Below are 16,697 nucleotides of genomic sequence, written 5' to 3'. Positions count from 1 at the left end.
CCGCCCGTTCGCCCAGGACCAATTCAGTCCTACTACTTTCAGAACAGACCCTGTGTATCGGGAATGACGCACGTGCCATGCCTGGTGCGGCGATTCATCGTGCTCGCCTAGATTAGATATGCGCCTTGGTTGCCACACCCCTTGCGGCTATAAAAGCACTGTACGTTCAGCAATAAAGTGCATTTGTTCGCTGGCCACCTCGACTGATACATGGTGTCAGAAGTGGGATAGCTCACGTCGGGGGGCCTGCCGTTTGAGGATAAGACTGCAGCGACCGAAACACGATGGAGCAACTGGTGAAGCTTCCTGAACCACTGCTGTTGTCTGGGAATATTGCCAAGAACTGGGAATTGTTCCAGCAGAAATTCGAGCTTTTTCTGGAAGCAACGGCATCTCCAAAAGAGCCCCGAACCACGGCCGCCAAAACAGCACTGCTGCTCAGCACTGCCGGAGACGACGCATTGGAGGTATTTAACAACTTCCTTTTTCTCGAGGGCGAGAACAAGCAAGATTATGCTACCGTTGTTAAGAAATTCAAGGAGTACTGCCAAGAACAACAGAATGAAGTCTATGAGCGGTACATATTCCGATCCAGAGTGCAAGGCGAAGGGGAGTCATTCGAGCATTTCTTGCGGGACCTCAGAAAACAAGCAAGAAGCTGCAATTTTTCGGGAATAACTGATTCTTTAATCCGCGACCAAATAGTGTTTGGCACCAGTAGCCCACGACTGCGTGAAACGCTCCTCAAAGAAAAAGACTTGACACTTGCCAAGGCTGAGCAGATTTGCAAAGCGGAGGAAGCAGCATCGCTGCATAACGATGCCTGGGCGCAGCCCGATAAGCACGTGGCGCTAGTCATGAAGCGGTCTGGGCAGGTTCGCAAAGCGGAGCACGCGGTGCAAAAAGAACCGTCGGCACAGCCCGATAAGCAAGTGATGCAAGACAAGCAGCAATCTCGGAAATGCGCCAGATGCAACCGTTTACACGCCATACCGGGCAGATGCCCTGCGTTCGGCAAAACGTGTTTCATATGCCGAGGTGTTAACCATTTCGCAGCTTGCTGCAAAAAGGGCCCGCAAATCCGAGAAGTTGGCGAGGAGCAAGACAGCTTCGACATTCTCGATGTAACAGTCTCGAGCATCGACGCGAGAGTGGACTGGGTAGTGCATGTGAAAGTAGCTGACCAGATGGTTAACTTAAAAGTGGACACGGGATCTCAGGCCAACTTGCTGCCCTACTCTATCTACCGACGATGCAAGACGGCAGCAGATTTGAAACCGAGTTCTTCGGTGCTTCGATCATACAGCGGTGGTGTCATTCGACATTTCGGTATGGCAAGGCTACCAGTGACCGTGAACGGCCGGTCGAAGGACGTCAATTTCTATGTCGTCAAAAAGGGCAACCAAGCTATACTGGGACTACTAGCATGCGAGTCGCTGGGTCTGGTGTCACGTGCAGTGGATGCTGTAAAAGAAGGAAGCACCGCAGCCGGCGGCAATGAGGACGTTCTAACCGGATTCCGCCAGCTTTTTCAGGGAACCGGCTGCGTGAGTCGCCAGTATAAAATGGTCCTACGCAAGGATGCGACGCCAGTTGTCCAGCCAGCTCGGCGGGTGCCCTTGGCGCTGAGGGAACCTCTGAGGGAGGAGCTGGAGCGCATGCAGCGAAGTGGCATCATTGAGAGGGTCCAGAAACCGACAGACTGGGTGAGCCCTTTGGTTATCGTGCGGAAGAAAGACGGAAAAATACGGGTTTGCATGGACCCTAGAAGTATCAACGAGTGCATACAGCGAGAGCATTATCAGATGCCAAGACGCGAGGACATAGAAGCTGAGCTCGCCGGCGCTAAGTACTTCACGCTCCTCGATGCAAGGGCGAGTTTTCATCAGGTACCTTTGGATGACTCCACAGCAACTATATGCACGTTCGGTACTCCATTCGGGCGTTACCGGTTTTTGAGACTCCCATTCGGAATCTCATCAGCCCCGGAAGTTTTCCAGAAGATCCTGAGCGAAATATTTGACGGCTGTGAAGGTGTGAGAATGTACATTGATGACATTCTAATATGGGGCTCGTCTAAGGCAGAACACGATGCGCGCCTGCGGAAAGTGCTGCAAGTGGCAGGAAAAGCAGGCTTAACTTTCCACGCTGAAAAGTGCAAGGTTGGAGTGACTGAAATTCAATTCTTGGGTGACGTCATTAGCCACGATGGAATAAAGCCTAACCCAGCGTTGACACAGTCGTTGAGGGAGACTCCATGCCCAACGGATAAAGCCGCGGTCCACAGAATGCTAGGAGTAGCAAATTATTTCAGCAAGTACTTGCCTAATCTCGCAGAACGTACTACGCTTCTTCGCAGCCTCATAAAAAAGGACTCTGTCTTCGAGTGGACCGAAAACCACGCTAGTGAGTGGAGGATGATCTGCGACATGCTTAGCAGTGCGCCTCTCCTAGCGATTTTCAACCCAGCCAGAGAAACTAAAATCCTGGCAGATGCATCAAAGAACGGTTTGGGGGCTGCACTTTTACAGCGCCACGGTGAAAACTGGCGGCCAGTCGCTTATGCCTCGCGTGTAATGGCCAGCTCAGAACAGAGGTACTCGCAAATTGAAAAGGAAGCGTTGGGGATAACGTTCGGCTGTGAAAAATTTTATCACTTCGTATACGGACGTAAAACTGTTATCGAGACTGACCACCGTCCACTGCTTGGTGTTGCAGCGAAAGGAATAAGTGATAGGCCACCCAGGCTTCAACGGTTTTTCTTGAGGTTAATGTCTTATGATTTTGAACTGCAGTATGTACCAGGAAAGAAATTCTTTCTCGCAGACATGCTATCAAGGGCTCCAAGGACAGCGACCAAGGACTACTCCGACGACACGGAAGATGTGGAAGTCCACGCGGTTGCAGTCATGTCAACCTTGGTAAGCGCTAGAACACTGGCCCGTCTGGCCAAAGCAACGGCGGATGATCAGGACTTGCAGTCAGTGATGCGCTACATTAATGGCCAAGGTGACATTGTGGGAATAATGAAGCCATTCGCGTCCGAGCTGTCATTGATTAAAGGAATTGTATTTAAAGGCAGCAAAGTTGCAATCCCGAAGTCAATGCGAAAGGAAGTTCTTGAACGTATTCATGAGGGACACATGGGCTTGAACAAGTGCCAAGCAAGAGCCAGGGGCCTAGTGTTCTGGCCGGGGCTGAAGTCTGATATCAAAAACCTGTTGCAGAGTTGTGCGGTTTGCCGCAAATACGCGTACAAACAGCAAAGTGCGCCTTTTATGATCAGACCTACACCGGCCCATGCATGGTACCGCGTAGGCGTCGACATTTTTCAGTACGGAGGGAGCTCGTACCTGTCGGTTTTTGATGCCCATTCGAACTTCCCGGAAGTGGAGAAGCTGACTCGTACAACATCCAGTGCCGTAATTGAGAAGTTGGGCGCCATCTTTTCAAGACACGGCATTCCAATGGAAGTCCACACGGACAACGGGCCGCAGTTTTCGTCTTATGAATTTGCTCTCTTTGCATCCAGGTACGACTTCAGCCACGTCACGTCGAGCCCCGAGTTCCCGCGATCGAATGGACTCGCTGAGAAGGGGGTTCAGATTGTGAAGAGAATCCTAGAGAAAACGGAAGAAACAAAAGAAGACTTCTGGCTCGGGTTGCTCAACTACAGATCCGCTCCACTCGAAGATGGCCGCTCCCCTGGTGAACTCTTGCAGGGCAGGAGGCTTCGCACTCTGCTCCCAGACTTCAGGCAGCAGCCAAGCATACCAGTATTCAAGCGAGCCCAGGCAGACACTCGGGGGAGAACGTTACCACCTCTCAACACCGGCGATGTCGTGAGAGTACAGGAAAAGACATGGAATCGCCGCGCTCAAGTTACCGGAGCAGTTGCACCAAGGTCTTATCGAGTAGTTACCGAGGACAACAGAGTGCTACGTCGCAACCGACAGCATCTGCTTCCAACTGGTGAGCTGTCCCAGCAAGAAGCCCCCGAATGTGAAGACCGGGAGAGCGAACGAGCGTGTGAAGCACTGCAACCAACGGCACCTGCTGCAACTGGAGAGTCGCCTGTGAGCTCCCAGAACAGTCCGCAGGCGCCGCCGCCCGTGACTACGACTGGACCGACTGTGAGCTCAATGGCTCCGCAGGATCTTGCATTGCGTCGATCTACCAGAGATAGGAGACCACCGCAGCGTCTGCGGTACGACAGCAATTTCAACCAAGTACTTGGCATCTCTTCTCCACAGGAGGGAAGATGTATCGGGAATGACGCACGTGCCATGCCTGGTGCGGCGATTCATCGTGCTCGCCTAGATTAGATATGCGCCTTGGTTGCCACACCCCTTGCGGCTATAAAAGCACTGTACGTTCAGCAATAAAGTGCATTTGTTCGCTGGCCACCTCGGCCATTTCCGCAAAAACTCAGCCTCGCTCATTGACAGTGCGTCCACGCATGCTTGCTCAAAGAGGCGCGTGAGGAGGCGCTGCAACATTGGAAATATGGTTCTTTGAGGACGCCCATTTAAGGAAGCCACTCCAGGCTCCCGCCACAAAACGAAAATGCCGCCAAACAAGAGCATATTTGTAAACACTTCCGGTGAACTAGTGCGCGCTTCCAGGCGGGTTAAAAACGTTCGTGACACCATTGTCCAAAAGGTGCGCGCCACTATACAGTCGAACAGGCATGACAGGCGCAGCACACCCAGCGGTGGGTCACAGATGGCGCTCGCCGCACTCTTCCAACGGTTTTCATCCAGATGACTTGGCCGCTCGATATGTTGCTCATTTTTCCCGCCTGAGTTCTTCACGCTAAATACTGAGCTGGTCTTCCCCGCCGCTCTCGAGAATCAATGCACTGCTTCCTTTCCAGCTCAGCACCTCCCACCGCTTTTGCTGCTCGATGCGCCACAGTTTTCACCCTTTGTTGCTAGGCCTTAGTGTCGTTTCCGGCTACCGCAGCCGCCACCTTTGCGTGAGGCCGCATGCAGGTCTACCGTAGCCGTCATGGCCGAGCCATTTACTTCTCCGGCTTACAACCCCAGCTCTCGACTCCTTTGCGTGTGCAGAAGCGTTGAACGCACGTACCAGACATCAACCGTGGCGGCAGTGTTCCCACCCTGTCGGTCGAAGTTTCGTGCTCTTGTGATGGCATTGATATACCTTACGTGGTCTCGCTACGGAAACGCCTTAAGGTATGCAGTTCACAGCGGCACACTGGGGAACTTCTTGGTGTTGCTCTTGTCGCCACTTGCACATCCTCGCTGTTTCACGTGCTCCGTGGCCCGCCCGCTGCGGGGCGCTGCAGTTTTCAGTGCAACACAGGACAGCACTGCAGAGAACAGCTTAGAACTGATGTTCTGACCGTACTTCGGACCACGTGGGCCCGATCAAGCAGCTACCGTGAACAATCAACAGGGCCGACAACCTCGCGACGACCATGGGAAGTGGGATGCTTGGAATACCCCTCCGAGCCTCAGCGGATTAGTGTAGCAAGAATGTCAAGGGCCATTGTCAGCAGTAACCCCAGCGAAATTCCTTGAGCGGAGGTGACCACTAAAGCGGCGAAGGCCGGGGACGCGCCGGAGGTATTGTCCGAGCGACCACAGCGGAGGCGACGTGCCGGCGCCGGTCACGCTGGCGGATAATTGAAGAATTCTGTGTCCCCGACTCGCGTTCTGGGCAATCGGCGGGGAAGCAAGTTCATTCACCTGCTGGAGGACTTCGGGAGATTCCTTTCCCGCAGGGCTGGATGAGTCAGCATCTCCCCCTCTCATCGACCCAGCTGCGAGAGAGTGAAAAAACCCGCACCTGCCCAGCCGTGGGTGGTAACAAGAACGTCCCCTTCGGTCCATCCGATTGGACAGTGCTCGTCGACCATTATTCCCCAGCCAGGGATCTGGGGAAACCGAACGATATTTAACTCGGCCGTGAGTGTGGCCGAGAAAAGCCTGCTTGCTCCAGTCGACTACGGTTGACGAAGACGTTCCCCTTCCAATGAGAGCCATTCTCAGTCCTGCTCTATGTAAATAATGTAATTAATCATGTAACCATGTAAATACAGTTTTTTCCTTCACTTCCCCTACTCCCCGTCTCCGGCCCACGTTCCTTCCTCCTTCGGCAATGCGGCGGTGATCCTGGATCCGATGCCTGGTGGGACACGCTACTAGCACGGCAAAATATAACAACTGGTGGCAGCGGTGGGATCTTCCACGCTTGGTCCTGGCTTCAGCAGTGGTGAGCGCTTGACTTTCTTTAAGAATCTGCCAGGCTTGATAACTCTGGAAATTTATCACTACCTGTAGATTGTTTTTCTGCACGTGCTCGCTTAAGCATTTCACGTAGCAGCTTATTTTTGAAAGTCCTCGTTCGAGAATTGCCATGGATTTGAGCAAGCTAAAGAAGCCAGAGTTGATGTTGCTGTGCGAAAAGCTGGGTATTGAGGCCAGGAAAAGTCACAGAAAGCCGCAGCTGATTGAGGCTATTAAGGAATGTGGTGCTAAGGAGGAGGGAGACAAAATTTTTGAGACCTGGGAAGTCATTCAGGAGGGAATCAGGAACGCTAAGGAGGAGGCCGACAGGGTTGAAAAAGAGCGCAAGGAGGAGGCCGACAGGGTTGAAAGGGAACGCAAGGAGAAGGCCGTCAGGGTTGAAAAAGAACGCAAGGAGGAGGCCGACAGGGTTGAAAAAGAACGCCTTTACCGCAAGGAAGCAGCTAAAAAGGAGGTTGACAGGTTGGATAAAGAAATTGCTCTAAAGCATTTGGAGTTGCAACAAATTTTAGAGGCGAAGCGCGCCGACAGGAATTCGACATTAAATCAGGAGGTTTCGGCGCGAGAAGAAATTAAAGTCGGAAATGAAAACTGCGTGTCTTTACTCATTGCCCGCGTCACGATCGAGAGCCCGCTCGGGGTGCGTCTGACCGAGGCAGCCATCTCCCAAAACCTGCCTAAGCAGCAACCCTCGATTTGCTCAAATCGCTTGGATATGCTGCCCAAAGAAAAAGGCCTTTGTTTTGGAGATAACGCTGCGCAGGTCCTTACCACTTCGAAGGCTCGTGAATTCGCAGCGCCAGCAGAGCACGTAGTTGAAGAGGGCAAACCTGATAGCGACTGTGGAGCTCCAAGCCAGAGCGCGGCGTTAGCTGAAAAGCGCGATGCCCCGCAGATTTCCCTTTCAACCCAGAAAGACTTAGGCGCAGCGCAGAAATGTCGTCCTCCAGAAAGCAGTCGCGCGCTAAACGCGACAGATGAAAGTTCTACTGTAAGCGAGGAATGCGCCTCATCGCTGCTTGGAAACAAAGATCAGTTCAGCGATAAGGGAACGACAGCCGCTCGCGACCGAACACCCGAAAACGAGTTATGCGTCAATGAAAACTGCGTGTCTTTGCCAATTGCCTGCGTCGCGATCGAGGCCCGCTCGAGGTGCGTCTGACCGAGGCAGCCATCTCCCAAAACCTGCCTAAGCAGCATCCCTCGATTTTCTCAAATCGCTTGGATATGCTGCCCAAAGAAAAAGGCCTTTGTTTTGGAGATAACGCTGCGCAGGTCCTCACCATTTCGAAGGCTCGTGAGATCGCAGCGCCAGCAGAGCACGTGGTTGAAGAGGGCAAACTTCAACCTGTAAGCCCGAAGCCTGTAAATTCTCACGGTGATGATCTAGAACAGGCTTCGTCACAAACAGACGATGAGACGAACGCCGGCGACTTAAGCCGTGACGGCTCCGCGCTACCTAATGACGAGCCAGCCCAGGACTTACTCACTTCTAGCACAGGGGTAAAGAGCACCGATAGTAGTGCAAGCTATAGTGAGTCTTCCGAATCAGGCGCAAGTGATGAGCTGGGGCTAGGTGGGGAACTGAATACGAATCTAGTGTTGCCCCACTCAGATGGCTTTCTCGAACTCCTTCGTGTGGACAGAGAAACGTTCACCGCTGAGCAAGAGAAAGACCAATCTCTACGCAACTTGAGTCACCAAAGTGACATAGGTGTGTCACGGAAGAACATACCTTTCCAGCTCCGTTCTGGCCTGCTGTACCGCCAGTATAAGGATAGGAAAGGTATCCAACACGACCAACTTACTGCCCGCGTCGCGATCGAGAGCCCGCTCGAGCTGCGTCTGACCGAGGCAGCCGTCTCCCAAGAACTGCCTATGCAGCATCCCTCGATTTTCCCAGATCGCTTGGATAGGCTTCCCAAAGAAAAGGGCCTTAGTCTTGGAGATAACGCTGCGCAGGTCCTCACCAGTTCGAAGGCTCCAGAATTCGCAGCGCCAGCAGAGCACGCGGGTGAAGAGGGCAAACGTGACCCTGTAACCCTTATAAACTCTCACGGTAGTGAGCCAGAGCAGGCTGGATCACAAATTGGAAATGAGGCGAACGCCGACGACATAACCTGTGACGGTTCCGCGATGGCTAGTGACGCGCCCCGCAAACCAACAGCGAGGGTTTCCACGGAGCGGCAGCGTAAAGAGGTGGCCAAACGGGAAGAGTTAATTAAGGGGAAAGTGCGGCTCTTGTTGACTGCTAGACTGAAATCCGAACCGCGTAGCCGCCGCAATTTGGCACCTCGGTGCTCAAGAGTTCGCACCCGCCCCGTGGGAACACAAGCCAAGAGAACGCCACGCGCGAACCCAATCCGAGAGAGACGGATACGCTGGCACGGCATTCGCACTCGTTCGTTCCCTTCTCGCATTCTGCTTTCTGAGCGTCAGCCAAACTTCAGAACCGCGAGACTTGGACGAGGAACATTAAGGATAGTTGCCGGGCCAGTTGGTACATGATCACACCGTAAAACAGCGCGCTTACACGGGACGAAGAAAGAAGACACGCACACACACAGCGCTGATGTGTGCGTGTCTTCTTTCTTCGTCCCGTGTAATCGCGCTGTTTTACGGTGTGACGAGGAACAGTTAAGGGTCCCAAGCTGAAATTCCTAGCCTTGTGTCCTGTCGCACCTGCTAGAGCAGCAATCCGACTGCGGCCGCGTAGGGGGCGGCTGAAGAATAGGAACCAGTAAATTCCTCTAATTGTAACGTTGTTTCTGGACGGTTTCGAGGAATAATCCTATTCAGTTTATTGCTTGTTTCTTTTTGTTCATTTAACTCTCCTGTACAGAAATGCAAGCTGAAATTTCTAGCATTATGTAATGTCTCATCTGCTAAAGCAGCTGTCGGACCACGGCCGCGCAAGGGGCGGATATGACGCATAATCTCATATTGAGTTTAATGCTTGTTTTTTGTCTTTTGTTCATATCACTCTCCTATGCGAAATGAGAGCGAAATTTCGGAGCTTGGCATTGCGGGACTCAGTTCACATGCGTTGCCGAAAGGTGCGAGTAATGGCAACGCTGATGGCCTCAGCCGAAGCTTTCCCGTGTAATGCCCTTTCCTGACTCCCCGGACGATAATCCGCTATGAAAATTTGTATTTTGGTTTTTGCTTTAGCGGGAATCATTTTTTTTTCTCTGTTTTGTATGTGTGTTCAGCAGCTCCACCTTCCCTTTGTGCTCTCACGGGCGGTGGCTTTCTGTGACATAAACCGTGCTACGGCACCCCCCCAAAATTTTAGGAAATTTTTCCCTTTTGGCTAAACAAGCTCTGTGTATTCTGGTTTGGTCAAACTTGGAAACTTTCGGAGAAGGACGTAAATTTCACGCGAGAGCTCATTTTCTCTAAAGAGACTTTGTTGACCGAAAACAGCTTGGCAGTTCATAAAGTCGGTTTGGCGCTTTCTGCTTGTTGGGTTTTGGACTTTGCTGGTTGAGCTCGTTACAGCTGTCAACGAAGCAAGAAGAACCTTTGGGCCCAGCTGTGACCAAAATCCGAACGGACACAACTCCAGGTCTCTGCGCGCAGCAGCGTTGGCTGCAACCACTACGAGACCTCTTCGGGCGGCGGACGTGCTGTTGTGACCGTACTTCGGACCACGTGGGCCCGATCAAGCAGCTACCGTGAACAATCAACAGGGCCGACAACCTCGCGACGACCATGGGAAGTGGGATGCTTGGAATGCCCCTCCGAGCCTCAGCGGATTAGTGTAGCAAGAATGTCAAGGGCCATTGTCAGCAGTAACCCCAGCGAAATTCCTTGAGCGGAGGTGACCACTATAGCGGCGAAGACCGGGGACGCGCCGGAGGTATTGTCCGAGCGACCACAGCGGAGGCGACGTGCCGGCGCCGGTCACGCTGGCGGATAATTGAAGAATTCTGTGTCCCCGACTCGCGTTTTGGGGAATCGGCGGGGAAGCAAGTTCATTCACCTGCTGGAGGACTTCGGGAGATTCCTTTCCCGCAGGGCTGGATGAGTCAGCATCTCCCCCTCTCATCGACCCAGCTGCGAGAGAGTGGAAAAACCCGCACCTGCCCAGCCGTGGGTGGTAACAAGAACGTCCCCTTCGGTCCATCCGATTGGACAGTGCTCGTCGACCATTATTCCCCAGCCAGGGATCTGGGGAAACCGAACGATATTTAACTCGGCCGTGAGTGTGGCTGAGAAAAGCCTGCTAGCTCCAGTCGACTACGGTTGACGAAGACGTTCCCCTTCCAATGAGAGCCATTCTCAGTCCTGCTCTATGTAAATAATGTAATTAATCATGTAACCATGTAAATACAGTTTTTCCTTCACTTCCCCTACTCCCCGTCTCCGGCCCACGTTCCTTCCTCCTTCGGCAATGCGGCGGTGATCCTGGATCCGATGCCTGGTGGGACACGCTACTAGCATCGACAAACATATCACTGACTAGTCTTAACTGGGAAAAGGCTCAAGCAATTATTCCTAAAACCACATCCGCAGGGATAGACGACATTCCAAATAAGCTTATTAAAGAACTTGGCCCAAGAAGCCAGGAAGCGCTGATAAAAGCATTGGAGACAGTCATAGCAAATAAGCAAATTCCGCACAGCTGGAGCCAGAGTAAAATGAATTTCATTTATGAAGGGAAAGGAGATAAGATGAACATAAAATCATTCCGTCCGATTACGATAACATCTGTTATGTACAGGCTGGAAATGCAGGTGGTGAAATTAAAAATGCAGTCATGGGTAGAAGGTAATCGGATACTCGGAGAACTTCAGAATGGGTTCAGAAGGGGTAGGCGCTTAGATGATAGCCTCTTCGTGCTTACCCAATGCATAGAAATAGCTAAGGCGGAAAACAGACCTCTGTATTTAACCTTTCTGGACATAAGCGGTGCATACGATAACGTCAACAGGGAACTCCTGTGGAGCATATTGAAAGATTTAGGTATCGGTTATGAGGCAACTGAGTTTCTACAGGAAATCTACCGAGATAATAAAGTTGAAATTACATGGGAAGGGAAAAAAAGTACCACAACTGTGGGGGTCCTCAAAGGATTAAGGCAAGGTTGTCGTCGGTCACCGCTGCTGTTCATGCTTTATGTGATAAATATGGAAAGAAGGCTTCAAGAAAGTAATCTAGGTTGTAATCTGTCCTACAGATTAGGCCGAAATGTAGTTGAGCAGCGACTCCCGGGTTTAATGTATGCGGGCGATATTGTACTGTTAGCAGATAGCCAGGAAGATTTACAAACTTTGGTTAATTGTTGTGGAGACAAAGGAGACGCTCTACGATTCAGTTTTAGCGCAACGAAGTCAGGTATGGTGATTTTCAACGATACAACTGATCAGGTGCTTACAATACAAGGCCACGAAATACCCAAAGTGGCCGAATACAAATACCTCGGGATATGGCTGAACGAAGGGAAAGGGCAGCTATACACAGAAATGCATGAACAGGCTCTTAGGGCAAAAGGACGAAGAGACGCCGGGATAATGAAACATAGGGCATTATGGGGGTACAAAAAATATGAACTACTGAGAGGTATTTGGAAAAGAATAATGGTGCAGGGGCTTACTTTCGGCAATGCGGTTCTGCGCTTAAGGGCAGAAGTTCAGTCGAGATTAGACGTAAATCAGAGAGCTGTTGGAAGATTACCACTAGGTGCCCACGGCAAAACCACAAACGAGGCAGTACAAGGGGATATGGGCTGTCCATCGTTTGAAGCACAGGAAGCTAAGAGTAAAATCCTATATGAAGAACGCCTGAGGAAATTGGACGATAAGATGTGGGCAGCTAAGGTATATAAATAATTATACAGAAAGAGCGTTGACTCACAGTGGCCGGAAAAAACGAGAAAACTAACCAGAACGTACGCCGGTCATGAGGACGGAGAAAGAAAGAGCATTAAAGGGAGGGTGAAATGGTTTTTTGACAATTCGAGGTTATTCGAAAATTCGAATCTATGAAGCTTCTTGATAATGCGTGCAAAGTAGTTTTAAGCTAGCCTTTAAAATGGCAACGCAATCACCGATTAAAACCACGACAATTTTCAGGCTTCTCCTCACAGCTTTGGAGAAGTGCGGCGAAACTCGTGGTGACGTCATAACTGTGTACATTTCAGATGTCCACTGCCTTCGCCTACATGCTGCCATAAGTATTCCGATGCCGCCAAACAATGCTTCATGAGCTTTATCTTCGACGGCATTCTTTTTCATCCTTGAAACAACCGCTTTTTCGCTGGAAACTTAGCGCCGCCGTAGGTGATGTCATCACCGGGGCCTCTGCCTGTCGCTGTGTACTGCAGAGAAGCCTGAACACCGATGTTCCATTAGTCGGCGATTACATCACCATTTCAAATCGTAGCGCAAAAAGATTTCGCGTGCTTTAACTGCAAGTTTCAAGCATTCGGCTCGGCTAAAATCATAAAATTCTAAAAACTCTTCAGTTGCCCTTTAAACGACAGGTTAAAAACGTGGAAGTTAAAAATTGGATTAATGCAATGGAAAAGAAGCATAGTGTAGAACTATATCCATACTGGAAAAGACAGATCAGGAAAGAATTTTTCTATGATAACTCAAGAGGCAGTGTCCTATTTTTCAAGCTAGGTCAGGGTGTCTTAGAACGCGCAGCTACAAAAAGAAATTTAACGAAGATGACACATGTGCAGTGTGTGGTAGATCTCTGCGAACAATTCAACACCTCATACTCAAATGTGATGGTATCCATCCGGATGTCGATGCAGGCACAGTCACTCTTCCTGAGGCCCTAGGGTTTAAAGATAACAATGGTCACGTAAATAAACCTGCAGTGGAAGTTAGCAAAAAGCGTTTGGAGGATTGGTGACTGAAAAGCAGAGCTGTTACATTAGGTTATAGGTGACATTATCTTATAGGAAGCCGTAGGTAAAGAAGATGGCGAAGCTTAATGAGAATTGACAACACAGTTGAACAAAAATAAAGAAAGAAAAGCTGAGCATGGTGGCAATTGGAGCGAACCCCGTTTCAAAGGGGGCGCTCCCATCCATCCATCCATCCATCCATCCATCCATCCATCCATCCATCCATCCATCCATCCATCCATCCATCCATCCATCCATCCATCCATCCGTCCATCCGTCCATCCGTCCGTCCGTCCGTCCATCCATCCGTCCGTCCGTCCATCCGTCCGTCCGTCCGTCCGTCCGTCCGTCCATCCATCCATCCATCCATCCATCCATCCATCCATCCATCCATCCCTCCATCCATCCATCCATCCATCCATCCATCCATCCATCCATCCATCCATCCATCCATCCATCCATCCATCCATCCATCCATACGTCCATACGTCCATCCGTCCGTCCGTCCGTCCGTCCGTCCGTCCGTCCGCCCGCCCGCCCGCCCGCCCGCCCGCCCGCCCATCCATCCATCCATCCATCCATCCATCCATCCATCCATCCATCCATCCATCCATCCATCCATCCATCCATCCATCCATCCATCCATCCATCCGTCCATCCGTCCATCCGTCCATCCGTCCATCCGTCCATCCGTCCGTCCGTCCGTCCGTCCGTCCGTCCGTCCGTCCAAACAGGCAGAGTAAATTCAACTTGAAACTTGTCTGGGTGTCAGTAGCGATTGCAGGGAAAAGTATATGGCTACGGGTGGCCTATTTATGGCCAGGAAACGACTCCAGGCATGAAAACAAGGGTCTATTAAAATGTATCATTGACCATATAAAATAGTTCGGATATGGTACCGATATAATTATATTGGGGGATAGGAATGGCCGCACCGAGCAACTGGACGGATATACAGATACCAGCAGGAAGTTTATGCTATACTTCTGCGAGCAGAACAACCTATTGATTCATACCCAGCAGTTCTGGACAAAAACATTTTTCAACTGGAAAGAGTTTATGAGCACAATTTTTGCATGAATTATTAGATTTCAATATATAACAATCAAGATATCTGCAGATCCTCTTTTGGCAGGCTTGCATTTTGTTCCTATTACGCTTTTTGCTATCCACAAAAATGTTTCCCATGGATCTTCTATGGCAGTCCTACCCGCTCGATGCGAACGATGGAGAAAGAAAGATGTTGGTACGCATCGAAAGAATTACTTTATATATGCTGAAGCGGCTAGACGACGACGACAACGAAGTTCTGGCTGTGTTCTTGGTGTCGCTCACAGCTCTTCCCTGCTATCTGTAAATATCTGTAAATATATTCTTTGCCGCAACAATATTTACAAAATAGTACCTTGTAATATTCCAATATTCAATTTTTTTACGCAAGAATGCTGGACTTGGTAAATCGAGACCCTAAATGTCAACGACAAAGCATATGGGAATTCCAAAGGAGACAAATGACCAATTACTACAGCCTAATGTTTCATGGAATCTACAGCAAGCTCGGAAGAGTGAAAATAGAACAGGAGGGGATGCAGATTTTGGAAAGTAATCATAAACGTATGAGTGTGCACATAGGACACCTGAACAAAAGAGAAATGCACGAAGTACCAAATACAAACGAAAATTTAAACAAAGAATAGAAGCGCACTAGCATCAGCAGGCGTTGAGGAAGCAATAGAGAAGCGCACCATGGAAAAGTTGAATTTTAATCAGTTGGAACGACTCATCTGTCAGAAAACAAAAAAGTATAAGGGGCAAACTGCTAGAAAGGCAAAAGGAAGCCACGAAGCTGGCTGAATAAGGTAATTAGGGAGATGATCGAACAACGAAGGGTGGCTTCCAGAGAACGCTGAGAAGCAAAGAAGGTGCAGATTTTCAGGAAGAAGTAGACAAAAAAATGGGAATGCTATCACCAAAAAGAACACAGGAAGGAAGTACAGATCACGTCCAAGGTAAATTAAAGCTGTCCACTGATAGCGCAGCGACTGGAGTTCGCGATACAACTGAAAGCGGGCACGGAAAATTCCGGAACCATACACGCTGTCTCGTCAAAGACACTCAAAGAAAGCAGGAAGCAATTCACGATGCCTAGGGACGGTGTTTGGAGGGGGAAGACATCAGCTCTGGCTGAGTGGCAATTTCCCCCAATGAAGAACACGCCCAGGAGAGCAGAACGAAAAGGAGTTTCAATCTTAGGTGGAAAAAGACGAAGGTGAACACAGAGCCGCAGATATTGACGAAATTCCAATCAAGCTAATTAAAAACTTGGTCTTAGCAGGAAAAACCTTGTTAATATTACTGGAAACGGTTATATCAAGTAATAAAATCCCGGATAGCCAGCGACAGAGTAGAATGAATGTAATTCATATAGGGAAATGCGATAGGCCCAAAACGAAATTCCTCAGACCGAATGCGGTTGCTTCGGTTACGTACAGGTTGGAAATTCAGGCAATGAAAATAAAAATGCAGACATGGGTGAAAATAAGACACTGACAGAACTTTAAAGCGGGTTCAGAAGTGGTAGCCGCTTGGATGATATCCTGTTCTTGCTTCCCAAATCGCAATGTACAGAAACTGGTACGGCGGAAAGCAAGCCTCTTTATTCAGCCCGGACATAAGTGGCGGGGGGGGGGGGGGGGGGTACAACAACGTAAACAGCGAACTACAGTGGAGAATTCTAAACGGCGAAGGCGTGGGTCATAAGGCAACAGAAATGGAACAGAAAATAGACCGAGATATTAAAATAGAAATTTGATGGCTAGAGATGAGAAGTCGACAGCAGTCAAGGTTCGTAAAAGACTAAGACATGGTTTTTCGTTAGCACCGCTGGTCAGCATGATTTATATGTTGAATATGTAATCAAGGCTACAAGAAAATAGTGTAGGTTATAATCGCTTGTAGAAATTAGGCGGAGATTCCTGGATCTCAGGCTCTCGGGTTTAATGTATGCGGACAATGTTGTACAATTAGCAGATAGCCAGGAAGATTTACAGACTCTAGTTAATACTTGCGAAGGAGAACGTGAGGTTTTAGCGCCATTAGGTGAGGTTTGATACCATTTAACCATTCCGCAGATAAGGTGCTTCCAGTACAATGGGATGAGATATCCGGGCTGGCCAAATGCAAATAACTCGAGGTTTGGGAAAAGAAGGACAGACGTGCACAGAAAAGCACAAAAAGGCTACTAGGAAGAAATGGCGAAGAGGTGCCGCGATAATGAAGCATACAGCATTACAGAGGTACAGAACGCGCAGATACAAAAAGAAATTTATCCAATATGACACATGCACAACAGGTGGCAAATGCGTGGAAACAATGGAACATATCTTTCTGGAATGTGGCAGTATCCATTCAGATGTTGATACAGCCACAGTTACTCTCTCTGGGGGGGGGCCTTAAGGTTTAGAGATAACAAAGGTAATGTGAATGAACGCGCGCTAGACATCAGCACAAAGCGATTGAAGGTTTAGTGGCTCAAAAGCAAGGCGATGACGTAAGGGTAA

At 49.8% G+C, this 16,697-nt stretch overlaps 1 protein-coding gene across 1 annotated transcript; it reads left to right on the top strand.

The window, feature by feature from the left end:
• Positions 1–284: 284 nt before the first annotated feature.
• On the top strand, positions 285–4,320 carry LOC149325952 (uncharacterized). The gene is made up of 4 exons (XM_089564426.1): positions 285–1,706; positions 2,827–2,921; positions 3,533–4,207; positions 4,254–4,320. Exons 1-4 carry the CDS (start codon positions 285–287, stop codon positions 4,318–4,320), a joined length of 2,259 nt encoding a protein of 752 aa, XP_089420552.1.
• The last annotated feature ends 12,377 nt before the right edge of the window (positions 4,321–16,697 follow it).

The sequence above is a fragment of the Amblyomma mixtum genome, chromosome 10 (genome assembly GCF_055824585.1).
Source record: "Amblyomma mixtum isolate Tamu chromosome 10, ASM5582458v1, whole genome shotgun sequence".
In the NCBI taxonomy this organism is placed as follows: Eukaryota; Metazoa; Arthropoda; class Arachnida; order Ixodida; family Ixodidae; genus Amblyomma; species Amblyomma mixtum.
The sequence above is the reverse complement of the archived record's forward strand: the minus strand, read 5'-3'. Positions and strand labels throughout refer to the sequence as shown.